Source organism: Dioszegia hungarica (assembly GCF_025882075.1).
Source record: "Dioszegia hungarica strain PDD-24b-2 chromosome Unknown MKK02contig_6, whole genome shotgun sequence".
Taxonomy (NCBI): Eukaryota; Fungi; Basidiomycota; class Tremellomycetes; order Tremellales; family Bulleribasidiaceae; genus Dioszegia; species Dioszegia hungarica.
This window is the reverse complement of record NW_026515768.1, coordinates 1,288,349-1,314,524: the sequence shown is the minus strand read 5'-3', so window position 1 is coordinate 1,314,524 and position 26,176 is coordinate 1,288,349. Positions and strand designations below refer to the sequence as shown.

Here is a 26,176-nt window from a genome sequence, read left to right as displayed (position 1 = left end):
GCGGCGCGCTCATGCTCGAGCCACAATCGAGCCATGTTGACTGTGACCCTCTCCTGCTCTACAAGACCATGCTTAGATAGCAAAACCCAGCCGCAGATATGGCAACAGATCCATCGAGGGATAAGGATTACTCGTTTGCCCGACTTGCAGACCTCAAAGACATCCATGTGACCCTCAAGATGTAGGGTCCTCCTTCTCAGTCGCCAGCAAGGTTCCCTGACACCGATAGTACCGCTCTAGAGGGCAAGATACCAAAGCGATCCTACAATGAGATCCTGGAGAAGCCAGAGCTCCAGTACACGGGCGGCCAGGATGAGTGAGTCACGACTGGGGTGTGGGCTGATGTCAGTGAGCTCTCGGACCTCTACGTGACTTGTCAGCTCTGGGCGGATGGAAAGGACTATACCCTTCCTTTTAGGACGCCATGGAAGAGTTTCTCGTCCAAGTATACGTGAGATGCGATCTGTCTGGTCCTCTACCTAAGCTGACGCCGACATAGCTGGAATCAAATGATCATTCTCCCCATTACTTATCCGTCGCTCTTGCTTTCTTCCCAGATCACCTTGACGGTATGGGATGTACAGGGAGCGGGACGAGCGGTACCGGTGGGAGGAACTACTATGAAGCTCTTCACTGAGAAGCGGTCAGTCGCATATCCGCATGACAGGTCAGAAGAGCTCATGGTCTAGTACGCTTCGAAGGGGTCAACAGCGGCTGTTCATGCATCGCGGGGTCGAGGCGGATCCGAAGCCTGACACAACCACGCCCAGTGAGCCGACAGATCAAGCGGAAGACGAAATGGGCCGTCTTGAGCAGGTGAATTTTCCCGCCCCAACGCGCTTCGTCCACCAAAGCTGACCCCGGTAGCTTGTCAAAGATCATGAGAGGGGTGATATTCCGAAGATAGACTGGCTGGACAGACTCGCTTTCAGGCAGATCGCGGCTCTACATGCGGTGAGCTATGACTCGTCTTCTCGCCGTCTGCGGCACACAGCTGACACATCGAAGGCTGAGACCGCTAAATCACCCCATCTCTACCTATACGTCGACCTCCCCAAGTTTGACTTCCCCGTCATCTACTCTGAAGCCGAGTCTCAGATCCCCCTTCCGCCTGCTCCGACTCTACCCACCCAGACTCCCCAACCACAGAACATACCGGTACTCAAGCCGAACTCGATCGCGAACAACCCATACCTCTGGCGGACATACGACCCAGACGCGTGGCGCGAAAACCCGGTCGAGATCAAGCATCGGAAGCTGCTCAGAAGTCAGCGATTGGGCGATGCGGGCAGAGATCTGAAGCCGGGACCTGCGGATCGGGATAGACTGAATGTAAGCCGGGCTTTGAATTCCCTTGAGAGGGTACTCCGCTGACGTCGCGTAGGAGATCTTCCGCTTCCCACCTACCACTCCACTCTCGCCGGCGGACAAGGATCTCCTCTGGAAGTTCCGCTTTTCGCTCTTCCGCTCCCCTCGATCATTGACCAAGTTCCTCAAGTGCGTCACATGGTCGGACCCCATCGAGGCAAAGCAGGCGGTGGAGAAGCTGTTACCGTTATGGGGCAGCGAGGTGGGCATTGATGATGCACTGGAGCTACTCGGACCGGGCTTCAAGGATCGGAGAGTCAGAGCGTTTGCGGTGAAGCGATTGGAGAGGGCGGAGGACGATGTGAGCTATAATGCCTCTGGACAATTGGCTCAAAGCTGACAACCCAGGAGCTACTTCTCTACCTCCTCCAGCTCGTCCAAGCGCTCCGGTTCGATACTACCGCGGCCGCAACTTCCCGCTCGAGCCGTAGACGACAAAGCGTATCCACACCTGCTGAAGCAGACAGCGGTCTTGCCGACTTCCTTATCGACCGCGGGGCCGGCAATGCCCTCTTCGGCACGTCGCTGTTCTGGTATCTCATGATAGAGGTCATCGACAATTCGCCCATATCAAAAATGTACGCCAAGGTCGCAGATGGCTTTATGCGGAAGCTGGAGAGTACCCCAGAAGGCACCATCCAGCGTCAGGTCCTGAAGCGGCAGGCGGAGCTGGTAGATATCTTGTCTACCCGAGCGAAGGACGTGAGGGCGAGTAAGGATGTGCGGCAGAAGAAGATCGAGAAGTTGCGCCACTGGCTCGGCGACAGCAAACATGGGCTATCGCCCCTTCCTTCCCCTCTCCCTCTACCGCTCAATGCCCGGATCTCCGTCACATCCGTCACCTCCGACAAGTCATCCGTCTTCAAATCCAACCTCTTCCCTTTACTCTTGTGGTTCGAAACGGCCGACACGTCCCCCAATCGCCTAGACGACGATCCCGATATCGAGGCTCCGGCAATGATCACACCAGACTATCCCGTCATCTTCAAAAACGGCGATGATCTTCGACAGGACCAGCTCGTCATCCAGCTCTTCTCGCTCATGGACCGGCTTCTCCGGCGGGAGAATCTGGACCTCAGGCTGTTGCCGTACAGTGTCCTAGCGACGAGTAGGGAGGAAGGGATGATTCAGTTTGTGCCGAGTAAGAGTCTGGCGGCGATCATGGCGGAGCATGGGAGTTTGCAGAATTATCTGAGGTTGGAACATGCGGATGATGGGGCGTTGGGGAGTTATGGGATCGAGGCGGGGGTCATGGATACGTTTGTGAGGAGTTGTGGTGAGCTCCATAATGCGCCACCATGAATGGGCGGATAGCAGCTGACATCGACAGCTGGCTACTCTGTCCTGACCTACGTGTTGGGCGTCGGAGATCGACATCTCGATAATCTGATGCTCGCGCCAGACGGACATTTCTTCCATGGTAAGCTTGTATGATCCGAAGTTTCTAGGCAAGGTCAGCCAAGCTGACATCACAGTGGACTACGGCTACATCCTCGGGCGCGACCCCAAGCCCTACCCGCCCCCCGTCAAAGTCTGCAAAGAGATGGTCGACGCGATGGGCGGCACGACGTCCGCGCATTACGCCAGATTCCAATCTTTGGCGTACACGGCCTTCATCGGTCTTCGGAAGAACGCCAATCTCATCTTGAATCTGGTGGCATTGATGGTGGATGCTGGGATTCAGGATATTCAGCTCGAGCCCGATAAGGCTGTATGGAAGGTGAGCTCGTCAATTCTCCGATGATGGAATGCGCATCGGCAAGAGCTGATCTCGACCAGGTCCAAGAAAAGTTCATGCTGGACGTGAGCGAGGAGGTGGCGATCAAGCAGTTTGAGGCGTTGTTGAACGATACGAGCTATTTGACGGTCATGTTCGATCGGATTCATGATTGGTCAGCTGTTGTCTGCTCCTTGTCCCAGACAGAAGCCAAGCTGACGTCGTGTAGGGCTCAGTATCTACGAGATTAGTACGCGGCCAACTGCACCGTCGAGACGACAGGCGCGGCCGTACCCCACCCAAGCACGAGCTCTCAATGGGGGATCCCAAAATCCAAGGACATATCGCCGTAAAACTCCGACTGGACCCCATGAGTGGCGCCATGGGGTCCGCCGGTGGAGGTGTCTCAGTCGATGTCTCAGTTGGCGATAAGGGTGACAAGGATGCGTCGACGGATCATCTAAGTTGGCGGCACGTTCCAGGAGGTGCGGGGCAGCCTGCGTGGTCGTGCGAAGTAGATATCCTCGTCGGCGAGGTGCATACGAGGAGCGTCAGGCCATGGCGGGCCAGTCTAGCGGTCGCGGCATTGCAGCATACCTCGGAGAACCGCGGTTTTGTTCTGTATGCAATAATGTTCGCCCAGCGCATACCGGTCCTGGCGGCGCGGAGTGATGGTATCAAGCGCGTGTAAGACAGGCTTGCCCACCGGAGATTGAAGAAGACACAGGTCGAGAAGCAAGTGACTTCGGGAGGTTCTTTGGACATGGTGCCCCACACGGCGGTCCGGTGCATTTTCGGCCCGGTTTCTTGCCGGGTGGTCCGCTTTGTCCTTGTCTTTCGCTCCACGCCCAGCATGCAGCAGGTGCGAGCGTCAGGACATCGCGGAACAGGATGGACTGCTGCATGTATGCCTCATCCTGAGATAGAAATACACTATCAGCAAAATGGTCAATCTGGAATACAGCGTCACGTCTTGGGGCTCGCCGACGGCGCCGAAGCGCGCGCTGCTGCTTCATGGGATGATGGGTACTGGGGCTGTCTTCTTTAAGGTCGCCGAGATCCTGATCAAGAACGGTGAGTCTAGTTTGTTGGAATAGAGTAAGGAGTAGATACTGATATATACAGGCTACGTGAGACATGCTCACTCGCTTGTACCTGAACTGGAAGCAGCGCTGACAGCTAGCGAGTCGACGCCCCCGACCTCCTAGGCCACGGCTGGGCGCCCCACGCCCCCTCCTCCGAGCGGTACACCGTCCCCCTCCTAGCCTCCTATCTCGCTCAACACGTCTCCAAGGAGAAATACGACGTCGTCGCCGGCGTTTCATTCGGATCTACCGCAATCCTCCCTCTACTCGCGCAGATGCAACACCCACCTGCGCGCGCGGTGCTCGTCGAGCCTATTCTGGACATGCCGTGCCCTACGCCCGAGCGGATCGCAGAGATGTTGGGCAGCTGCAGTGATCCGCCTAGTGAGGAGAAGTTGATGCAGAGCAATCCCAAGTGGATTAGGGAGGAGGCGATTCTGAAGCGAATGGCGTTTGTGCAGATGGACTCGAGGTTGATTACGGAGCTGTTCGATGTGAGTTTTAGTCCTACTCATTGCTCGTGGCCGGTATGAGAAGCCTAAGCTGAGCCTCGGAGGAAGTCAAACAAGGCAATCTCTCGCATAGCCTCATTCCCACTCCTTCCTCCCTCCCCGCCACGGAAATCATCATCCTCGCCGCCGACCCTGATCTCGCCAGCGTCTACCCCGCAAGCAACGCCGCCTTGCTCGAGAAGAGCCACCCACACGTCAAGTTTGGGCGGATCATGGGTGCCACGCACGATACGCACAAGACAGCGCCGGGGGTGGTCGCTGATGTGATCATGAATGGGATGACGGGGGCTATGGGGGTGGAGGTGTTGAGGTCGTAAGAAGGGTTAGACAGAATGTATGTGCATCAGCTGGATTAAAAGCGCTTGTGATTCTGTCTTGACTGCTTCGCTTTGATCAAAAGGGGCTGTGCCCCTGGAGCATTTCTTTCATCTGTACTCACACATGTTCGGCAGCGCCGACGGCATCGCTCTTCTGAGCGTTTGACCGCCTTAACCAGTGGTGGTCCCTCTCCCTTTGTCCAGCCGAGTATAAAGGAGCAGTCGCGTTCGGTCGGGGCAAGGGGTACTCGTTGATCCTTTCATCTCCACCTTGATGTGATGGTTGATCTTGCTCGAACAGCCCAGCGACCTGCCGGATCCCCGCTTCGACATTGTCCATATACATCTACCTCGTCAATACTCAACAAAGCTCTTCGTTCCTCGTCCACTGACCTGCCCATTTACACTGACTCCTCCGAGCCTCCTGATTTTTGCTCTCGCCCCAGCGCCCACCCACAAGCACTCCCTCGTCAATCCAGTCACGCCACCGATGTCTTCCCTTACTTTTGCCCGCGGCGCGCCCCTCGCTCCTATGGACCTCTCCGTCACCGCCCCTACCGCCTCGCCCTCTTCTCCTACATCGCCGACCTCACCTCTCCCTTCCTCCCCTACCTCCGCCCAACCCTCCAATGCTACTTCCCCACTCGCCCTCCCCGTCGACCCGGCCAGTCGCGCCACCCGTGCTGTCCCCGCGCCCCAGCTGCACAACCCATACCGCCGCGAGCCCGGAGACACACCCTTCAACACCCCCGCCTCTCCACGTCGGGCACCCATCATGGCGCCCCGCCTCTCCACCTCTGGCCCGTCCGGCAATATCGGACACGGCGTTCCATCTTCCCTCTCTACGCCGCTTGGGGAGGTCCGGCCTCTCAATGTCGTCTCTGCCATGCGAGGGCGCGGGATCATCGGCGTGCCGAGCGGAGGGAGCGGTGGCCGGGCAGTAGGTATCCAGGGCGCGGGGCAAAATGGCGGGGAGGTGCCCCATGCGTTTACGCCGGGGAATACGCCCAGCTCACTCGAGAGGATCTCAAAGCGCATGGCGAGCAATTTGATGGTGGGTGGCGGACAAGGTGGCGGGAGCGCCATGAACAAGATCATGCCGAGCTATGAGTGAGTCATTTGTGGTGAAGTGAGCAGGCCAGTATGGGGAGGCGCTGATGAGTCAGTCGAAGATTCAATGCAGGCTTGAACGAGATTGGGTACGTAGATAAGCTGAAGGGTGTCCCCTCAGCTGATCATCTGTAGCAATCGCCTGGATGCTCACATTGAAGGCGGAAGCGGGTGAGTGTGCTTTGTACGGGTGATAGGCGGGACTGAGACTGACGAGCAGCCTCCGGTCCCCGCCTCAGAACATGTCTCCCTCGATGAGCCAAAAGAATGCGCCTTTCCTCGGTGCAGAGCGGACGAGCTCGAATGGCAGGTCCGACTGGCCGAGTCAGTACGGGGGCACGACCTCGAGCGGGGACGAGCACAGTGAGTCGTCATCTGGATCACTGGCTTGAAGAGCGAGCTGACGGAGGTAGAGGAGAAGAAAGACTGAGCGGTCGGGGACCCAGTGTCCGAGGCGGTCGATGTCGCCCTGTATCCTGTAAATTTACCTCTTCATGCACTGTATGTACAGTACTGATTAGTCGGATGAGCGATCGGTGAAGGGATCAGCGGATATCTCCCTCATGGGCCACTCTTCCCCGCCCGTCTCAGGCTGTCCCTTCCCTCCAGAACGGCATACATCATACCCTCGTCTCCGTTGTGCTCGCGCCCTGCGACTCCGAGCCTACCGCTCCCCCGTCCCTGAAAGCTCCGCCTCCCGTCTCTTCCCTCCACGTCTTCAATACGTTCCCTAATGCGCTCTCGGGCGCCTCGGCGGGATAGATCTTTAATCGATCGAGCCGTCGTTGCCGGAATGTGTTCTTGGGCAGCATGCCTGATACTGCTCTCCGAATGATCTGATGGTCAGCTTGAATCTTCGCCCGATGTATGTTGTGATGAAGGGTCAAGGTGACACAGCGTGAGCAAGGAGTGGTGCCCGACATACATCTTCTGGCCGTCTTTCCCTCATCCGCGTGATTGGCACCTCCTTCAACCCTCCAATAAAACCCGAATGGTGCTTATATGTCTTATCGACCGCCTTCTTTCCTGTCAACCGGACCGAGAGCGCATCAGAAACGACAACATAATCTCCCGCATCAACTGCGATGTTCAGTTCTTGCTCTTTCTGAGGAGATCAGAACCGTCGCGAGCTGACCTGCTGGATCGTATGTCGGCTTATGCTTCCCCATAAGCACCCAAGCTATCCGACTCGCGAGATTACCGAGCACTCGATCTTGTGCGGAGGCATGATGCCAGACCCGAGTGAGAGCGAGGGATGTCTGAAGAATTAGCAGTGTGCTCTCTCCCTCAACTTCCGACTGATCTCCATGGAGTTTTCGGTGATCTGCGAGCTAGAGTTCCAAGCTCACCTTTCCCCTTGTCGCTGACATGATATACTGAAGGTATGCGTGAGGTGTATAAGACTGAAGAAGATGAAGGTATCATAGCGAAATCCATACGCCAAATAATGGCGGAGAGGACGGGGTGCTTCCGTAAGCACTCGGGCGAGATCCGTGCGTACGACGTAATCGACGCGTTCCTGAGCTTCGCGCTCGCTCGGACCACCCATCTCTTCAGCTTCTATGCTATCCATCTCCCCAGTCGGCCAGGAAGAATCATGAAACGCTCCAGCTTCCGTGCATATCTCTCACTACTGAACTAGAAGTCCGAAAAACTAGGCTGCTCAAGGACTACACTACGTCGTCTACCGTCCCTTCGCCGAGGGGTCTCACTCTCTCTACTGCACTCCCAAGCCTCAAGACCTCAAGAAGCGACAATGACGGCGGTGGATAACGAGCTGCGGTGCAACCTCAGCCAGTGTAGGGCTCAGCTGGGAGTCGATGGTCAGGCAGTGGTGACGACTTGCTCGCGTGAGCTCTCCGCTTCTTCTGTTATCGAGACTGATGAGAGCACTCGCTAATGATGTGTAGATATCTTCTGCCGTCCGTCCTCCGTGATCCCATAGTAGAGGTCTCACTGACGCTGTCAGTCGACTGTGCGAACCAATACTTTGGCGAGAGGCAATGTCCGGCATGCGACCAGCCACTGAATGACGAGTAAGCTTCTCAAGCATGGGCCCTTGCCATTGGCGCCAAGCTGATATCTCAGCGATGATATCGTTGTAAGCTCGTTCTCCCCGAGATCCGACTGGAGAAGCTCACAGTACAAGTTCAGCCACCTCAGCCCCACTACGAATTACAAGACTGTAAGCTTACCATTTACGGCCCCTTTGCGCCATGCGCCTCCTTCGCGTCAACTCAGCTGACGCTCATCAGACAATCTTGGCTGGGATGACTCCCGGTCTCATCCTTGACATAGCGACCAGGTCAGCTCCTCCACTCTCATCCAAACCGGCAGCAGTTGACGTTTCACAGAGCGCTCGGCTTTTGGTCGTACCAGACTTCGGCGGAGGCGTGAGTTGGTCTAGTTCCTGGTACGCGAGCGGGCGGTAGCTGACATACTGTAGTGCTTATCAATCCGCCCTGCTCCAAAAGTCGGAAGCGCAGACGGAGGAAGCCAGGCAGGCTTATGGAAGCTGTGAGCTGACCTCGACATCTCCCAATGTCTCAAGGCTGACAGCTGACTCTTAAGTGAACAATGATCTTGCACGTAGGTTTACGTGAGGGTCATGCTGAAGCTTTACAGGTGCTCAGCGCGCTGCGAAGGGTAAGTACAGCTAGAGGGACCGCGGAATGTAGCGTGTTAGCTGACTGAGGCAGAATATGAGCATCAGCTCAATATCGAACGGCGTCGATCACACGGCTTTGAGCAGGCGTTGAAGGAGAAGGATCGGGAGCTGCTCAAGTTGAAAGGGATGAGTGACAATGTGAGCTGCCGTACCGAAGGTTGCTGCTAGGACACGCGAGCTGACTATATAGATGATGAAGCGAGCCGTACTGGGCAACGCCGTCCAGAATGGGATGATGCGGCCTGGAGGAAGCCAGCAAACCCCGGTGGACGCAACGCGCCAGATCGACCGGCGGCGGATGATGTCGGTGAGCTTTGCCTTCCTCGCCTCATGACGGGCATCGGTATCATAGCTGACAACTCAGAACACACCCATAGCCACCTCCAATGCCCAGCAGAACTTCCGACCTACCCCCAATGTCCACAACGTGCCTCAATCCGTCCGACGAGCCCCCGTCTTCCCCCAGATCCCCTCCACCACTCAGGCTTACAGCTCCCGCCCATCCCCCGCGTTTCAGCTCCACCCAAAGAGCGGCTCTGGTCAGGCGGCAACGGCAGCGAGTCAGCGGGTGGCGAGGGATGTTCAGCCCGTGCAGCAGCGTGACCAGCAGGGCAGGAGTCAACGGACAGGCAGCGATGCTCCAAGTGAGGATGGACGACGGTTGAGGAGTCGGCAGGCAGGTGAGCCCGATCCCAGCTCTGACATGACGAGAGTCAAACTGATAAGAATAGTTGGACCTGCATACTATGGTGCCCCGTGATCAGCCCAGGTGACGGGTGGAGATGAGCGCTTGCGGCCACTTATTGCGGCTTGCGATCGAGCGGTGACTTCATGTACAAGAGCTTGGGTGGTTCTCGGCGGAATGGAGACAAGTCAAGCGCAAGTTGATGGGACCTCGTATGCAGGCGGAAATGGGTATGTATTATGTTTCGGTGGATCCTGGTAGCCCTCGCAGCTCGCCTTGATCATCTGACCACGGAGACCAGGTCCGACGGTAAGCAAATCTAGCACCGCCTCCTTCCCCTCGAACTCCGTTGGATGGCATGGAAGACGAGCGGAGCGATCGGAGTAAGAGCGGCGCGGGGGAGGATGGGGTCGCTCTCCGCATGACGAGGTTGTCTCACTGAAGAGTCGTGCCGAGAACGCCGAGCTCGCCCGGACCGGGGCCTGTTTTTGGTGGGTGGCGTTTTTGCTTGTTTCGGATTCGTTCCCTGTAGGCACTTGAGCCGGATGCTGTCAGCATGCCATAACGTTGGCTTTTGCTCTGCCTTGCCTTGCTCTCCGCCACCCTTGATTTGATTCGACGAAACTAGAGGGCCACCCCCATTCTGAACCTGCAAGCAAAGAGGGTGCCTCGCATCCCCCAACCTCCCCCAACGGTCTCTTGCTCCCCAACTCCATCTTGTTGCTCATAGTGAAGCCAAAGGAAACCCAGCGACGGAACAACAATCAAGCTCCGCCTCGCCGCCGAAAAACTGAAACGCGAACCTCCTTCCTAGCCTTAGGTCGACGACCACCGCCAAGGACAGCCTAGGAGCCATCTCCGAGCAAAGACAAAGAGAAGGTGCAGTGGGGGCGGCGGTGCAGCTTGCACTCGAAGCAAGAAGGGAGTAGTGCGATACGTGTCTTTGATACATAGCATCAAGGCAAGATGGTGGCGATACGATGTCTATAGCAGCTGCTTAGCATCTTTCGGTATTTACCGGTGTTGATCCTTTGTCAGGCGTAAGGGCTGGATTTACTGGTGAGTCCCAATCTGTATTGAGGAACGACCGATGGGCGATGCGCGTACTGATCATCGGTAGGATAATCCCTCAAGACAGCGAGCCTCGTCGGGCCAGACCAGACATCTGCGTCGTCTATTCTTAGTCATACCTGGCCAACTATACCTACATTCATCCATCCTCCCCCTCCTCTCTCTCAATACATCATGACAATGTCGGCCTCCCCACCCATCAAGGAGACGATCCTCCCTCCCCCCTCTCCCCTCTCTTACCAATCACATCGATCTCAACTATCCCCCCACCTCCTCACGCCCGACTCCGACGCCTTCAGCCGAACTCCTACGCCCGGTCTCGACGCGCTATGCTTCGCCAAACAGCCCATTCCCCTTCGGCGACCTCAGGCAGCGTCACTATACTACCCGTCAACAGAGAGCGAGATGAGCGATGGCCACATCTCGGAGGTACCAATGCATGGCGGCGGCGGATCGGGATCTCGCCCACATTCGCCTAAAGCGCAACATCTCAGCTTATTGTCGGCTATCCTCTCATCGCCCGACAACGGGTCGAAACCTTCTCTCCACCGTGCAGAGTTCAAGCGCGCACCGAGCGGACCCAACGGGATGATTTCCGGCTCTTCCAACCCGTCCACGACCATGTCATCGCCAGCGGCAAGGGAGCCGCATGGGATATTGCAGAACGCGCAGGCACAGGCGGCAGCAGTGGCTAAGGCGGATGCACCGCCGTCTTCTATCCTGAGGAGGGAGTCTCTGGGGCCGGTGGAGGAGGCGAATGTGCAGGCTGCTGCGGGGAGCGGTGTGGGATTGGGTCTAGGATTCGGGGCGGGCGGACCAGCAGGTGGGCAAGAAGGGTACAATGGGCTAGATGGGTTGGCGGGGAGATTGGAGAAGGTCGAAGAGAGGAGGGAGAGGATCGGATGGGCAGACAAGGTGGAGAAGCAAAGTGTGAGTTGTCTCACCGAGAATCAGGAAAACCTCTTGCTGATTCATCCAGCCTGTCTCGACAAATCTCGCTCGTGTCCCCTCTACGGGATCATCCATCGGTCCTCGCCCCAGATTACAATTCGCTGTCGCCCATCCTCCTTCACATGGCTCCACCTCGGCATCGGAGGCAGGAGATATCGTCGGTCGGCGCCACTCCACCACCACCAACACTAGCCATCGGCCTACCAGCCCTTTCGCCAAAGAGCGCAAGGTCCAAGAAAGCCTGGACGAGCTCAACAGCGATGAGGACGAGGAGGAAGAGGAGGGATCGGATGACGATACGCCCTTAGAAGAGGTGCCTCGGCTGTATGGCTACAACTCGCGCTCTACATCCAGCTCTGGTCGGAGGAGCGAGGAGCTGCAGTCGCCCATCGCGGAGGAGGAGGATGACGATCTCGGATACCAGGAAGACGAGGAGGACGGGATGTTTTCGGACGAGGAGGAGACGGCGGCATTCGATCTTCCTGGGGATATGTCGAAGCGTAAATTTGCGTTTGCGCGGCCGACCAACTATTTCCGCGGCCGACGACCGAGTCGGGACGACATGTCACCCGGAACGACACCGCCTCCTGCGCCGTCCTTCTTTCCGCCACCGAATCGGCGCGGAAGGGGGCACGTACGCGTCGCAGACCCTGCTCCGACATTATCGGTGGACAAGGCGGAGAAGAAGGGATGCTCGAGACATTGCTCGCCCCCGCCTAGCAGCCGGTCGAGGAGCGGGAGCAAGGTCGAGCCTGCTCCGCCGGCGATCGCCAGTCCCAGCGCGCGGTTCATGAGGCGCCCGGAGAAGCTCGCGGTCGCGGGTCCAAGCAAGCAGCGGATCGTGGGGAGCCCGATGCCGCCCAGGGTGTTTGTCACGTCTGACGAGGATGAGGATGATGAGGATGAGAACGAGGAAGAAGAGGACGAGGTGGAAGCCGAGGACGGAGAGGAGGATGGGGAGAGAGATACCCCACCGGTCGTCCGGGGCGGATGGCGGAGCGACGATGCTGTCTTTTACGGTCCTGGCGCTCGGGTAGCATCTCGAGCTATTCGGCCATACGATCCGCACGTACTTCACACTTCGGCGCCAATACATCAGCCCGCGGTATTCGAGGATGAATCAGCCGATGATCAGTCCTTCTCGGCCTCGATGGCTCGGGAGGCGTCCATGGATGCCGTTGAGGGCGGTGGGGTCCGGCAGTGGATACGCCGTGCCAGCGAGCAGATCCCCATGTTCCGCCGGCCATCCAATGCAATGTCGGAAAATCGGCCAGACGGGGCCGGGCGGGAGAGCCCGAGCGCAAGCGGTCGGTCACGGGACGTATCGTACACGGCGCCCATACCGTGTCAGGCGACCCTGCAGCCGGCGCTCGACAACACACCGGTGGTCGGCGCGAGCTTCTCGAAGCATGGCGAGCTGGGTTTGGGTCTCGCTTCGCGCCTGGAACAAACGCTATCGGCGGGATTGGTTACTCCCACATCCAGCAACACGTCGCCTGCCCCGGCCATGTCGCGCGACCCGACCGCTTCATCTACTGCCAGCTCGGCTGTCCATTCGGGACAACCCTCCACGCCTTCCTCCCGGCCCGTATCGGCTGGTCAAAGCGCCGAGCCTCTCAATCGGGCCGTCTCGATGTCCAACCGAGTCACCTTCCGACCCGCGGAGAAACCCGTACGGGTCGCTGCCCCTCAACGAGCGGTCAGCTCCGCTCCACACCACCTACCCAACAAGGAGCGGTGCATATCGGCGGGCGGGATATCGGGGGGAACGGTTCAGGCTATCAAGTGCCCAAAGCGGGCCACAGGGGCCGGGGAGGATCTGGGATGGAGTGATGAGGCGTTAATGAGTATCAGGCGGAAGGCCGGGAAGGGCGAGTAGGGCGGTTGGGGTAGCCATTGACCTAATTTGTAGCCGTAACTTTCAGTTTCAGTATAGTATAGTCAGGTACATCGCGTAGAGTAATACACCATCATGCACAGGTATCTAATTGGACACTACTTCTGCCTGAAGCAGCAGCCAAGCACGGGCAACAGCACCAGCGCGTGACGGACAAGGTCCAGATCTAGAGTTCTGGAGCCCCGACCATGACGTTATCCATCTCCGCCTCAGCTGATAGCGAGCGCGACCCAACGACCGGCGCTATACCTTAACGCCATATCATCCCCAGCGCTCAGCTCGTCAGCACGCCATATCTCCCCCCTGCTCAGCTGGCATACCTCTACTATCTACAAAGCATCCGAGACAGCAGCTCCACCCGCTCGACAAATATATAGAAATACACCCCTTCAGCTTCTGACTGAGCACGAGGTCAGCCGTGCCTTACCGGCCTCACCTCGCCCATTCCTTTGGCGTGTCTCACTCCCGCACAAAGGGATCGGGTATCAGTTCGGCGTGTTATGTGGTGGAGCCTGTCTGAGTGACTGGCTGACCATATCGACGACTGCTCAACGACAAGACAGAAGGAACGGCTTAAGCCATCGTTCGCGCATCTCAGGTGAGGTAGCCTCCTGCGTGCTCATAGTCCGTAGCCAGACTGCGGAGTGATGCTGAACTACAGTAGGTATATCAAGCATTTATCCTCCATCCACCATCAGTCACGATGAGCGAATCCCGCAGCTCATACACTGTCCCTCGCCCCCGTCCCTCCGAGGACCCGTCCAGAACCACTATCCTCTCCTCCCGCCCAATCCTCATGCCCTCCTCTCCGGTCCAAGCGGCCACGCGGCGTCCCTCCATCCCCGTCTCCCCATCATGGACAGCAACCTCACCTCGATCCGGTCCCGTTCCTGTGCCTCAGCGACACGGTAGCATCTCTCATCACTCGCAAGCGCGTCACTCGCCACACAACTCTCTTTCATCCATGGGCGACAGCTTCTACCCGCGGTCCATCAGCCCTGGCCCGCTCTTACCTGCTTTATCAAACATGTCGACGTCGGCCTCCAACTCGGCGGCTGCTCCGGCCAAGCGTCAGCAAGGACAGGCGCATCAGAAAGGGGCATCCAGCACGTCGCTCGCCAGCCTTTTTGCGCCGTCAAGTGCGGGTGCGGGTACCGGTACCAGCCTCGGCCGTGAGGAGTCTGGACTGGGACGCACCAAGTCAGACAGGAGGAGGTCGGTCGTGCTTGATGGGCTCAAGTCGGATCTCCGCCGAAGCTCAACCAAGGAGAGTCTGCTCAATCTCGCCGAGGACGAGGGGCAGTGGTTAGATATTACCTCCAAGGAGATACTCGACGGGATGGCCGGCAAAGCGGATGTCGTCAAGGTCGTCAAGGAGGATATGGGTATGGAGGAGGCGGTCGAGGTAAGCTCAACCTGTAGTCTGTACGAGGTCTACGCCCTGGCGCTGGCGCTGACATTGGTAGATCATGATCCAGAGCAACTATCAGTGCTTGCTGGTGCAGAAGCGATCCGGCTTTGCCTTCTTTGACGTGAGGACAGCTCGTCATCGATATCTATAAAACTAATACTCTAGTACGCCGACCTCAACACGTTCCTTCTGCTGGTCCTGCATGCCACTTCTGCATCTCCGAAATCATCCCGCTCGCCATCGCGCCACGTCTCGATCAAGCGGGTCTCTGGTGACTACACCTCATCCGAGAGCGCCATAGTTGATGATGGACCTGAGCCCACCGCCGACTTTTTGGACGAGCGGTCCAAAGCTATCGTTGCCAAGTTGAGGAAGTTTGAGAAGATCCCCATTGGAAGCGTGACAGGTATGTCCGATATGACGCTATCGCTGATATCAGACATCTCCGGTAAAGACCCCTACCATGCATTCCCATCTACCACTCCTCTCCGGACGCTCCTCCCGCTCTTCGCTTCCGGTCTTCACAAGATCGCTTTAACAACAGCCGGCTCGTCGGACCCGCCTACCATCGTCACCGACCTGGCGGTGATTGAGCACCTCGTCGCTTTGCCTTCTGCAGACCAGCCCGCCATATTCAAGGCCGCCGTCACTTCGCCTTCTGCTGCTTTCCCGCTCCACCCGCTCATCTCCCTCCCCGGAACCGCCTCCGTCCTCGACGCCATGCAGGTCATGTCCATCAACGGACTGTCCGCCCTCGGAGTCCTCTCCGGTCCTGGTTCGCTCTCTGGGCGATCCGACGCCCGCCGTAAATCATCCGGATCGTCCGGCTCATCTAGCGGCGCCCTCATGTTCCGCTCATCCAGCTCTAGCGGGCTCAGCGGGTCTCCTCTCGTCTCCCCAAGTGCGGAGATGCTGGCTTCCCCGTTCGACACCCTGGGAATGGGCGGGTTGACTAGCGTGGTGACTGCCAAAGAGTGCACCAGGGTGGTCGTTCCGAGCGAGGGCAAACAGGTGCTCGGGATGGGATTGGAGGAGATGGTCAAAAAGAGTCAGTATGTCGAGGAGGCGGGACAGGACAGGGGGGAGGAGCGGGTCCCAGGTATGTTCAGCTGAGCAAGACTCTCTAAAGCAGATAGCTGATCATGCAGTCCACACCATCCCTTACAACTCTACTATCCTCCACGCCGCCCACTTGATCCTCGCAACATCTTCATCTCGCGTCTTCCTCCGTCCACCATCGACAGAGACTACTCCAGCAGCGAGCAACCTCTCGCCACCGCTATCCCCCTCGCCATCACTCTCAACCTCCCAGTCGTCCCCACCTTCGTCCCCCTCGCTCTCCCTGCTCAGCCTCACTGACGCCCGCCCATCCCCTTCAGGCGGCCTGACCACCCTCCCCGCGCCCCCTCCAACCCAACTATCGACGCACTACGTCGTCTCTACCCTAGACATCCTCTCGTGTCTCGCTAGAGCATACCACGATAAGCTGACCCCTCCAGCCGGGGTCCGCCGAATCGACGCTTCCGCCGTAGACGAGGCTACCGGGGATGGTACAGGCGACCGAAAGAAGCGAGAACGAGATCGGCTCAGGGGATCTATCATGATTCCCGCTGGGGGAGATTTGGGCGGATGGGGCCTGGATCCCGTGGCGCTCAGAAGGAGGAGGCAGAGTAGCTTTGTCTCGCCTGTGGTTGCGCCGGGTGAGGAGGGAGCGGAGGGTAAAGAGGGAGGATTCGAGAGGTGGAGGTGGGCGAGTAGGGTGGAGAAGCTGTAGAATGTGGTGTCAGCCGATTGGTGAGTCCTAAGTCTATAGTGTCCATAAGCTGACTTTCAAGCCATATCACAATAGCGATCTTCCGAAACTAACAAAGCCCCCATCTACACAAGCCCAAACACCCCGATCACAACGATCTGACCAAGCCACAATGCTCATCACAGACGACTGAATCAGCGGAGATGCGTCCATACCGCCTTGCACTCGGGATAATCAACATCGTCCGTTAACGGCCCGTAACACTCCTCACACCCAAATCATACCCACACTTCGGCACATGTCGAACCGGACGTCCACGATGACTTCGGTCGCCACGCCAATCGCCCTGTTCCTCCTTGACCTGAAAGCTCCATTGCCCTTGCCCTCGTCGGAGGATTTCTACAGACACAGAAACGAAAGAATGATTGGAGGGCGGGAGGAATGTACTTTAAAGCTGTATGTACAATGTATACTACCGGTGCTTCGGACCAGGCCTACAGATCCTGCTGATGAACACTCACTTTGCCACTGGCAGAGAGGAGGTCTTTGCTCAGACGCTGGTGGATTGCTCCTTGGCTGCAACATCTACCGATGACTAGTCGCACCGCGGCAGGGAAATAGCACAGCAGCAAAGTTCTCCAATAGACATGATATGACATAATAGATATACAGGCGCTATCCTTCTACATCTCTCCTCCTCCTCATCTCCAACGGCCCTCGCTCCACTCGTCCACCTTCCCGCTATCCCTCGACATGGACCGCCACTATCTGCGCTTCCCGTTCACTATCCATCTCATTGACCGTGGAAGCTATGGATCTCATCATACCTGACCTTCGTCAACACGTACAACGACAATATTCACCAGGCCAGGCCTAGTGGTCCACTTACAGTAGTTGCTTCAGCTCTTCCCGCCCAATATCGTTCTTTTGCAGATCAAAGTCAAAGAAGTCCGGGTCCAGCGGCTTGGCCACCGGCTCGTCCTCCGGATCATGGTATGCGTCAAGGTATGGGTGCGTCAAGCATTGTTCGACAGTGTATCGTTTCTTCGGGTCGACTATCGGATTCAGCAAGCATCCCCTTCTCCTGCTAAGCGGAACTCACACGTAAGGGTCTTCTCCAAAAAGTCGATCGCGAGCGGGTTGGCATTTGGGTAGATGGCCGAAAACTCCTTCTTCTTCCGGAAGGGCATGTTGCGGACGTACTCTTTCGAGCGGCGCGAGGTGATGGCGTAGAACTCCTCGATGGTGGGTGTACCGAGGACGTCGAGGATACGGGAGAGTTGGTCATGGCTGAGGAGTCAGCTCCGGCCTAGCTTATCTGGGAGGCAGCTTACTAGTCCTTGCCTGGGAAGAGCGGTCTCCCCGAAAGCATCTCTGCGAGGATACAGCCTACTGACCAGACGTCCAGAGCCTGCGTCATCAGCTTTCTCATCCTCCAACCCTGGCAGGGATCGAGCAACTCACCTTGTTGTACATCCTGAACGACAACATGACCTCTGGCGCCCTATACCACCTCGTCGCGACATACTCGGTCATGAACCCCTGTCCCCCCTCGGCGGGAACGAGCGTCTGGCAGCTCCGGGCCAGACCAAAGTCGCAAACTTTGAGATCGCAGTTGGCGTTGAGAAGGAGGTTCGAGGGTTTGAGGTCTCGGTGGATGACTAGGACATCAGCTTGAGCCCTGACTTCTAAGACAGACGTCGGCGGGGAGACTCACTATCTGCGCTGTGCAAAGCCTTGAGGGCCCGGCAGGTCTGATACAGGAAGTACTGGCAGTGGTCGTCTGAGAGATCTTGGGTCCGGATGACGCGGTGAAGATCGGTCTCCATGAGCTCCTGCACGAGGTATACTGAAATGTCAGCTGACTACCCTTTGACGGAATGACTCCGAAGGTACAACCCAGCTCACCCTCTTTGAACTCTGCGTAGCTTGGTGGCTTGACAAGATCCAAGACGGAGATGATCTGTCCCGTCAGCTATTGCCCCAGCGATGGACTTCACGTGCCGAGTAGCTTACATTCTCGCTGACCCCCTCCGCCGCAAAGTACTTCAACAGCTTCAACTCCCTCAGGGTCCGCAGCGCAAACATGGCATGATCGAACGGCGCAATCTTCTTGATGGCGACTTTGGTACCTGACGGTCTGTGGGTTGCCGAGACGACGACACCGTACGCTCCTTCGCCGATCACGTCGAGAATCTGGTAGGTCGAGCCTGCGGGTCAGCTTACTGCGGCGGACAAAGGATGAAGGTAAAGGGGGATGAGCTTACCGACTGAGAAATGTACGACGCGAGGTGCGCTTGCGCTGGAGCCCTTGGTCGTTCGTTCTTGTACGACTTGCTCCTTTGCCTGGCTCGCCTGTGATGGTTTGGAGGGTGCTGAGGGACGGCGGGATGACTGGGATTGGGTTTGGGAAAGAGACATGACCGCTGGGGATGCTGAGGATGGGGATGAAGGAGTTTAGTAGACTGCAAGGGATCAGCTGGTCCTCCGTAAGTGAATAGCTGAGCAAGACTCACAGATAGAGCTCTTGATGTCCCCAATGATGCAGAGCAAGTCGGGATGTGAAGAAGAGATAAGTTGAACGACTCGCCAGCCTATCTATACTCGCTCGCTGGACCGTCTCCTTTCGCTTCTGATCCTTTGTCCGAGACGGAAGCGGGACAAGAGCAGCGTCGAGCTGTAGAAGAAAGGAACGAGATGGAGCGAGTGTGCGCAGTGATCTGGCCGGAGGAGGTCGAGGTGGGGCCACCAAAGGGACTGGAATTGGACAAAGGAGAGGGCGGTCGTGTGGTCGAGGAAGTGAACAGCCTTTGAAGAGATACCGGGTACTGGCGGAAGCGGCGATGTGGGTCGAGGTCTAGTGATGTCCGAGCGATTCGAGAGACTAGACTGGTTGTATTCAGATGTTAGCTGATGCGAGCTGTGACGAGGTCGTTCTGTGTGAGAGGCAGTAGAGCAAGATGAGGTATTTCTCTTCGGTCTTCGATACCTTATACAAGCACTCGACCTCCAGCGACTGTAGCGCAGCGACATATTGTCCTTCTCGGCACAACCTTACAACGACTGTCGAGTAAGGTTACCTCCTGGCCGTGCGGCCTTCCGGGCGTTTCGGAAACAGAGTCAGAAAGGACCTTCTTCATCTCGAGAGTGTAAAAGGACGTGCTGTGAACAAAGGAGAAATTTCCCGGGCAGGCTCGAAGCGGCCCTTTCTTGTCTCTATGGCTGACTGGGGAGGGTAGAGGTACCCTTTTTCAGGAGGGTATAGGAGGATAGGGCGTTTCAGAGATAAAGAGCGTGAAGATGAAACGCGCTCGGACCTCCTCGAGACCGCCCCCCCGAAATTCCGGGTCGTGAATGAGATAACGCCGCTATCTCCCGACTGGAAGGTTCAGTTAGGATCGGATCCGCTCATTAATTCAAGTTCAGTTCAACGTTCAGTTCAGCTCGCATCTTCTTCACCTCTGCGCAGCTCCGCTCTAAGCCAGCCAGTCCAATCAACACAAAACACCCCGACCCCGCAACACGGCCATGGGCTCTAAATCATCCTTCATCCGCGACATGCGCAAACGTCTCTCCCTCAACGAGATGGAAACGACAAGAAGAGCCCATCTCTTCGTTGCGCGGAATACCACCCTTCCTGCCAATGTCAGGCATCGGGCACAGTTGGCGCTGAACAATCTGAATGGCGGAGAGGGGAGAAGAGGGGCTGTTAAGGCGAGATGCGTGGAGACTGGGCGTGGGCGAGGTGAGTCTCGACCTTTAGGGTGGAAACAAAGCATCTGCCTTGAGATGAGATGCTGATCGGATAGGTATAATGAGCCAATTTGGCCTGTGTCGAGTGAGTATAGGCAGACTATCTCCACCGATCCGAAATGGAATAGGCTTGCAGTGGTCACATGCTGACTGTGCAGTTCCAATTTCGCTTGAAAGCGCTCAGCGGAGAGATTCCAGGCGTACACAAATCCACCTGGTAGCCCTCGTTCACATCAATGTCGACCTCCCCCATCATCCTTCGGCCATCTTACCAACTCATACGCACTCGCACACGCACCGCACCTCTCCCACCAGCTCGGATCGACCCAAAATGTTGTATGCATGTATCAATGGCGGACTACAGCCTCGTGTATGATGGGTCCGGCAATAACGATCCAACCCGGTCATTATAAAGTACCTTGACGCGTTACTCATGCAGACGCTTCACCACCTCCAGGGCAGCTGTCACCGTCCCGCTGATCAGAGGTAGCAAGGCGTGACTGAGCACGATCGTCTTGGCGACGGAACTGTCCGTCCCTTCATCTGTATCGGCCCTGATCAAGTCAGCTCATTCGCTCGTCATCACCCCTGACACCTGTACTCACATCTCGACGATGGCAGCGAGACTGATGGCAGTGGGTCCTACAGCGACGAGCGTCATCGTAAAGTCCTGTTAGATCAGCTTCTTCGCATCAGATCACCTGGAATCATGGCCAGTTGGAACTCACCAAGATCGGATCGTTCAAGATGTAAGCGCCAAACCACTTTCTGGCAAAGTAGACGGTAGAGCAGGAGATGACCGGCATCAAGAGGAAGCGGAAGGAGAAGAGGTAGATCAACGGGAAGGTAGGAGGCCGAGAGCCCCTGCTGGTCAGCCGTGTCACTCTTCCCTGAGGCGATCGGACTTACTTCTTGGACTGAAGGTGAGCGCCCAGAACAAACATCTGCAGTACGGTGTACAGATCTCCCAACTTGGACACGCTCTCCGTCAACCTATACTATCAGCTCCACACCCCCCAGGCCGGATCTCGCACTCACGGCTTCATCCACGCATCTTTCCCGAATAACCATTTGTGCAAGAAAGGAATCACCCCACCCACCACAGCCGCCAATCCTCCGATCATCGGCGGGTTGAAAAAGTCCCACACGCGCTCTCCGACCACCATGAGAATGTTCCTCGCTCGCTTCGCTTCGACTTTGGTTCGATTGAGGAGAGGGGACGTCTCCGCTTGCGGATCGTACGGCTGGATCAGGGGGTACGGGGTGGACAAGGCCTGAGCGGGGAGCGTCGTACTGATGTGCCGGTGCATGTGGGATTTGAGCGCGTTGTGCGGTGATTCAGCGTGTGTCCATGCCCAGGAGCGCGAGTGGTATTTGGATTCCTGGGGCTCGTCCTCTGATTCCGGCATGCTCTCCTGCAACAGGTCTGGAAGTCAGCTGGCTAGATCTGAAATGATAGCATAGGGCAGCTCACAAGGGCCGAATGTGAACCTAGACTCAAGTCAGCTTGTAATAATCGATAGGACACGACTAGCTCACCGAGTCAGATTGCAGACCAGGGCGTGGATGAGCAAGTACACCTTCCCCCTATCCAATACCTTGCTCAGTAATTCGCCCTTGCCCACCAGGGGGTCGAGCGTCCCGTTATCGCCCAAAGAGCTGAGCAGGAGCAGCGGCAGCGATGTGACGTTGTTGAAGATCATACAGGGTCTGACGTGTCAGCTGCGCCCTGCACAATCGGATCTGTACATCCTGCGCCAAGCCTTCAACTCACACGATCCATTGTGGGAAGCGAAGGAGCTTGACGCCAATCATGGCGAACACGAATGAGATAAATTGGAAGAAGAGGGCGTAGATGATAATGACCCAATCTGCGCGATCAGCGCGTCCTCTCCATCTGAGGATCAAGAGGAGAGAGTCTGAATGGATAGAGGAATGAGTTTGCGAGGACCAGAGCGGACGGGCTACTTACAGTCTTTAAGATTGCTCCAGCTCGCCAGTGGCCCGATCTCCGAAAAGAGCAGACACGGTAAGAAGATCGTCACGGAGATCTTGGACACATTCTGTTCAGGTCATCAGCACCAGCATGTTATGGTACCTGTTCTGTCCGACCGATATAGGGTCCGAGCAGGAACTTGAACTTACGCCCTCCCCTTCTTCAGACATAAGTTTGTACCGCCGCGACAAGTAGCCATAGAGCAGTACGAGGATGACCGAGAGTGAGGCCTATACTATCAGTCACGGCGTAACATGCTCAGTCCAGAGTCGTGCCATGGATCGTATAGCCCGATCCTTGGACTGCCAGCTGCGAATTGCTCCAGCTCTGCCTGCCCTTTGCCTTAGGCCTTATCTCCAGATCGGATCGGCGAAACTCACCTGGGTAGCGGACCATATCGTTTCGCCCACTTCGCTCATGCTCTGGAACATCTTGTACTAGATATAAGGAGGAGAAAGAGGTGAATAACAAGAAGCACATCGTGCTGCTGCCCCGCTATGACTCGCTTGGACCCCCCTTGGACTGCTTGGCCAAGCCAGACGCGAAATTGTCGGCAAGACTTGCCGTGCCTGGAACTTGGCCATGACGCGATGACGTACCACGCCGAGGAATGCGGGCTGGCTGGTGCTTTCATAAGCTTGATAGGATCGCCTGTGATCACCTCGAGGTCATCAAGGTCTAGCATGGAGGTGCTTATCTCATAGCTGCTCATCGCTCTCAGCGCTGGGCTTGGAAACAGCACGCGATAGAGTGTTCATAGAAGTTGATCTGAGCCTCACACGCCGCACCCCGACTATCAGATCCGCCCTGCGCGCTCACGCCGCGGTCCCGAGTCGTAAGAGCTTCCGCAGCCATAGCCCCAATCCCCTCCCTGCATCACACCACATCACGCCCGATCCCAAACACCCAGACCAGCTTGAGAAGCGTCGCCACCGGCAGACCATAGAGCAGGCCCGAGGTCGCCGACGTCCAGAGCTTCGGGTTGTACAATACGGCCGACGGGAGTTTGGTAAACTGGATAGCGTACAGGCAAATCTAAGCTCGTCAGCTCGTCAGCTCCGTCAAACAGGGTCGGCACGCTCGGCACTCGGGCGTAGTCGGGGACAGGACAGGACTTACGTCCGAGAACAACCCAACGTATATGGGAAGCTTCATCAAACGCTGCTGCAAGACCGGCTGCCCAGCCAGTGAGTTGCGCGCAAAGAGCGTGCAACCGATAAAAAGGGATGCTATCATAGGGAATGCTAGTCTTATCAGCACGACCATCGCTCACTCCGTGCTTAACGACGGATGATCGTCACTCACCATGAGCGCTACTCAACCCAGCCATCTCGACCCGCAGACTCTTGTTCAGACCGTCCGTAGCAAGGTCAAAGCCGGGCGGCAACAGCCCTTTGAACATTTTGTTAGGGTCGAGTACATTCTGGATGGTGAGAGGGATCAAGGCGGCCTGGGTATGAGCTGAGTATCTCGTTGAAAGGGACGGCGCAGCATGGGTTGGGCGGTAGCGGACGTACCGCTTGGAGTCCCATGAATGCGAATGCCCACCAATCAGGGAGGACATTGGGTGTCTTTCCGGCGCTTGCGTGAGGGGCCATCCTCGGAGGTGTCGTCTTGGTGTTGAAGTGGTCTGTGAGAGTTGGGACAGACTTATATATGTACACCGCTTGGATCCTACTGCCTTTCCGCGGTCATCCGTCCGCGGAGGTCCGCGGCGCGAGGTGATTCGAGGTGACTGTATCGGTCGGTCTCTTCCTCGGCCATCGGGCTGCTAGGATTGGTCCAGCTCACTCACTCATGTGGGACGGTTGCATGCACAACATGACAACTAGTACCCTGCCGAACGACGGGTCTTCCCACCTCCAAGTTACACTCATTCACATCAGGCTGGCTGCTCATGCCTGCATCAGCTTAGGCTCACATTGCATAGCCAAGTATCCATACATCACAGGTCCATATCCTGTCCTATGAGCGCGAGCGCCGTCCGACTCCTTCCTCTCAGTCCTCCTTCTTCTTCTCGCATACCCCCTCAAAGTCGCCCCATCGCTCCGCCCGTCCATTGACAAACTTGACAAACGTCTCCCACTTGCAACTCCCATTCACACCATCTTCACATCCCCCCATTCGCTCCTGTTTCCCATTGACGACGGCGCGGACGTAGCTCCCATCTTGTTTCCCCTTGTGGCCGTGGTGGTGGTGATTATCGCCCGAGCCTACTTGCTCCGAAGAGACATCCGGGGAGTCACGGGTCGGATGGCAAGAGAACCGTTCGAGTGCGATGTGGCCGAGGAAGGGAGTGAGGTGGGAGGTCCGCCAGGCGCGCTCGTCGACGCGGTGGTCGAGCGATGGGGGGGCCGACGCGGGGTACTTGAGCGAAGTGGCGTTGTAGAGGTTCAGGAAGACAGCTACGAAGGCGGGGGACTCGCGGTGTGTGAAGGAAGGGTGGAGCCTGGATCGTGTCAGCTTTGAGCCCCTTAGGGGCCACATCATCAGAAGGAGGGGAGCTCACAGCTGAGTGTGTGTCGCATTTGGCGGCAGCTTGGGCTTGGGCAACTTCTTGCTCCCGTCCGCAATGGACTTGGGGTGATCGTCTCCACCGGTATCCTTCCCATCCAAAAGATGAAGCGCCGTCTTGACCCAAGGACCGCCCAGGTAGGGGCTGAGCGAGTTGCCGTAGCCCATCATATAATGGAATCGGACGTCAAAGTAGTATTCGACGTCGAGCCATTCGTCGTCCGTGAAGAGGTGGCAGAAGGAGGAAGAACCCTGAGCGATTGACTCGTACCCGCAGAGCTGAGGGTCAGCTACGAGCTCCGTGGACGACGAATTGGATCAACCAGCTCACCATCTGCATCCCGAGCACATCCTGGTCGTCCAGCTCATCAATCAAGAAAGGCATCAAAGAGCTCAGCCGCTCGCGCACACGTCCAGCGTAGAGCGCGAGCCACTTGTTGGCGGGCTCGAGTGACGAGAGCTTCTCGAACGCGTCGCACGCTTTCTGACAGAGTAAGCTACTGGCCGCAAAGTAGGAAGTCTAGGCGGAGAGCTTACGTGCGGGGTCAAGCTCTTATCCCAGTCCTTGGCCTTGTTAGGGACCTTGATGAGCTGTACGACCTCGCCATCGCCATCACCGTTGGGTCCGGATTGGTGCTTGGGGAAACTGCCCTTGATGTATGCCTGGGCGGTCTCGATATCACGGGAAGAAGAGGCTGTCCAGACCTAGAGGTGTCAGCTGACGCCTAGAATTCGCTGCAGATATCCGAGCTGCGCGTGATCCGGCCAAGCTATCAAGACTCACCTTGTATGGCGGCGCCTTCTTCCCCTTCTTGCCCTTGTGCTTGTGCTTGGACTCGCTCGAGCTCTTTTTCTTGTCTGGCGGAGGGAAGAGCGAGTTGTATTGTTGCCTGATGTACTGGCCGAGATACTGGACATAAGCCGAAGTCCACTACGCTTCTCGTCCTCTTAGCAGGCGTCCTCATCCCGCACCCCTGCTCCACCACTCCCTCTTTCTCCGACGGACACCCCTCAGATCCTCCGCATAGCCAAACTTACCAAAGAATCCGCCTTCCCCCTCTCACTCAAAACCTCCACCTTATCCTCCTTGATCGGCGACTCCCACTCCCCCAAAAACGCCCACTCCCCTTGCGGGATCTTCTCCGGGTGCTCGTCCCTTATCCGCTTGATCTTCTCGATGAACGGCCCCATGGAATCGTCATACTCGTCGTCATTCCCCAGAATGGACGAATGGCGGATCAGGAGGGAGACGCGGGTGAGTGAGCAGGTTGGGGGGAGGGGGTCAGGAAGGGCGGTGGGGATGTAGAAGGGGGAAATGGCGGATAGGTCTGCAAAGAATTTAGCGTGTATTGCTCTGTTTGGCATTGG

General features: G+C 57.1%; 12 protein-coding genes across 12 annotated transcripts; 7 read left to right on the top strand and 5 right to left on the bottom strand.

Annotated features, from left to right (window-relative positions):
• Positions 1-98: 98 nt before the first annotated feature.
• MKK02DRAFT_23552 (kinase-like domain-containing protein) lies at positions 99-3,336 on the top strand (the record flags this gene model as incomplete). Its single annotated transcript, XM_053086745.1, has 12 exons — positions 99-181; positions 230-316; positions 350-451; positions 500-643; positions 690-816; positions 868-954; positions 1,009-1,332; positions 1,385-1,669; positions 1,717-2,644; positions 2,699-2,788; positions 2,844-3,088; positions 3,148-3,336. The coding sequence occupies 12 exons, from the start codon at positions 99-101 to the stop codon at positions 3,334-3,336; spliced, it is 2,691 nt and encodes an 896-aa protein (XP_052948068.1).
• Positions 3,337-4,029: 693 nt separating this feature from the next.
• MKK02DRAFT_42680 (Alpha/Beta hydrolase protein) lies at positions 4,030-4,999 on the top strand (the record flags this gene model as incomplete). The annotated part of the gene is made up of 4 exons (XM_053092114.1): positions 4,030-4,159; positions 4,211-4,236; positions 4,269-4,664; positions 4,727-4,999. 4 exons carry the CDS (start codon positions 4,030-4,032, stop codon positions 4,997-4,999), a joined length of 825 nt encoding a protein of 274 aa, XP_052948067.1.
• A 490-nt stretch (positions 5,000-5,489) lies between these two features.
• Positions 5,490-6,539, top strand: MKK02DRAFT_42679 (uncharacterized protein; the record flags this gene model as incomplete). Its single annotated transcript, XM_053092113.1, has 5 exons — positions 5,490-6,109; positions 6,166-6,198; positions 6,245-6,280; positions 6,330-6,472; positions 6,523-6,539. The coding sequence occupies 5 exons, from the start codon at positions 5,490-5,492 to the stop codon at positions 6,537-6,539; spliced, it is 849 nt and encodes a 282-aa protein (XP_052948066.1).
• A 190-nt stretch (positions 6,540-6,729) lies between these two features.
• MKK02DRAFT_42678 (mitochondrial ribosomal protein L23) lies at positions 6,730-7,479 on the bottom strand (the record flags this gene model as incomplete). Its single annotated transcript, XM_053092112.1, has 4 exons — positions 6,730-6,945; positions 7,035-7,189; positions 7,245-7,368; positions 7,459-7,479. The coding sequence occupies 4 exons, from the start codon at positions 7,477-7,479 to the stop codon at positions 6,730-6,732; spliced, it is 516 nt and encodes a 171-aa protein (XP_052948065.1).
• Positions 7,480-7,865: 386 nt separating this feature from the next.
• Positions 7,866-9,537, top strand: MKK02DRAFT_42677 (uncharacterized protein; the record flags this gene model as incomplete). Its single annotated transcript, XM_053092111.1, has 13 exons — positions 7,866-7,959; positions 8,079-8,145; positions 8,198-8,210; positions 8,259-8,294; positions 8,365-8,414; positions 8,464-8,502; positions 8,556-8,626; positions 8,681-8,698; positions 8,735-8,755; positions 8,809-8,915; positions 8,968-9,084; positions 9,142-9,457; positions 9,509-9,537. 13 exons carry the CDS (start codon positions 7,866-7,868, stop codon positions 9,535-9,537), a joined length of 978 nt encoding a protein of 325 aa, XP_052948064.1.
• Positions 9,538-10,707: 1,170 nt separating this feature from the next.
• Positions 10,708-13,363, top strand: MKK02DRAFT_31745 (uncharacterized protein; the record flags this gene model as incomplete). Its single annotated transcript, XM_053088368.1, has 2 exons — positions 10,708-11,463; positions 11,513-13,363. 2 exons carry the CDS (start codon positions 10,708-10,710, stop codon positions 13,361-13,363), a joined length of 2,607 nt encoding a protein of 868 aa, XP_052948063.1.
• Positions 13,364-14,084: 721 nt separating this feature from the next.
• Positions 14,085-16,566, top strand: MKK02DRAFT_42675 (uncharacterized protein; the record flags this gene model as incomplete). The annotated part of the gene is made up of 5 exons (XM_053092110.1): positions 14,085-14,786; positions 14,848-14,913; positions 14,958-15,198; positions 15,232-15,891; positions 15,941-16,566. The coding sequence occupies 5 exons, from the start codon at positions 14,085-14,087 to the stop codon at positions 16,564-16,566; spliced, it is 2,295 nt and encodes a 764-aa protein (XP_052948062.1).
• Positions 16,567-17,338: 772 nt separating this feature from the next.
• MKK02DRAFT_36103 (putative mitogen-activated protein kinase CPK1) lies at positions 17,339-18,966 on the bottom strand (the record flags this gene model as incomplete). The annotated part of the gene is made up of 9 exons (XM_053089349.1): positions 17,339-17,372; positions 17,435-17,600; positions 17,648-17,835; positions 17,880-17,956; positions 18,010-18,206; positions 18,263-18,394; positions 18,454-18,508; positions 18,562-18,755; positions 18,813-18,966. 9 exons carry the CDS (start codon positions 18,964-18,966, stop codon positions 17,339-17,341), a joined length of 1,197 nt encoding a protein of 398 aa, XP_052948061.1.
• A 1,107-nt stretch (positions 18,967-20,073) lies between these two features.
• MKK02DRAFT_42673 (uncharacterized protein) lies at positions 20,074-20,519 on the top strand (the record flags this gene model as incomplete). Its single annotated transcript, XM_053092109.1, has 3 exons — positions 20,074-20,290; positions 20,355-20,383; positions 20,457-20,519. The coding sequence occupies 3 exons, from the start codon at positions 20,074-20,076 to the stop codon at positions 20,517-20,519; spliced, it is 309 nt and encodes a 102-aa protein (XP_052948060.1).
• Positions 20,520-20,725: 206 nt separating this feature from the next.
• On the bottom strand, positions 20,726-22,725 carry MKK02DRAFT_42672 (putative endoplasmic reticulum protein; the record flags this gene model as incomplete). Its single annotated transcript, XM_053092108.1, has 11 exons — positions 20,726-20,852; positions 20,904-20,968; positions 21,027-21,162; positions 21,208-21,291; positions 21,349-21,724; positions 21,773-21,789; positions 21,838-22,008; positions 22,073-22,169; positions 22,271-22,361; positions 22,444-22,524; positions 22,675-22,725. The coding sequence occupies 11 exons, from the start codon at positions 22,723-22,725 to the stop codon at positions 20,726-20,728; spliced, it is 1,296 nt and encodes a 431-aa protein (XP_052948059.1).
• Positions 22,726-23,170: 445 nt separating this feature from the next.
• Positions 23,171-23,892, bottom strand: MKK02DRAFT_42671 (uncharacterized protein; the record flags this gene model as incomplete). Its single annotated transcript, XM_053092107.1, has 4 exons — positions 23,171-23,329; positions 23,414-23,538; positions 23,600-23,744; positions 23,812-23,892. 4 exons carry the CDS (start codon positions 23,890-23,892, stop codon positions 23,171-23,173), a joined length of 510 nt encoding a protein of 169 aa, XP_052948058.1.
• Positions 23,893-24,292: 400 nt separating this feature from the next.
• Positions 24,293-26,173, bottom strand: MKK02DRAFT_22479 (histidine phosphatase superfamily; the record flags this gene model as incomplete). Its single annotated transcript, XM_053086572.1, has 6 exons — positions 24,293-24,743; positions 24,804-25,087; positions 25,140-25,292; positions 25,346-25,513; positions 25,593-25,718; positions 25,847-26,173. The coding sequence occupies 6 exons, from the start codon at positions 26,171-26,173 to the stop codon at positions 24,293-24,295; spliced, it is 1,509 nt and encodes a 502-aa protein (XP_052948057.1).
• Positions 26,174-26,176: the final 3 nt, after the last annotated feature.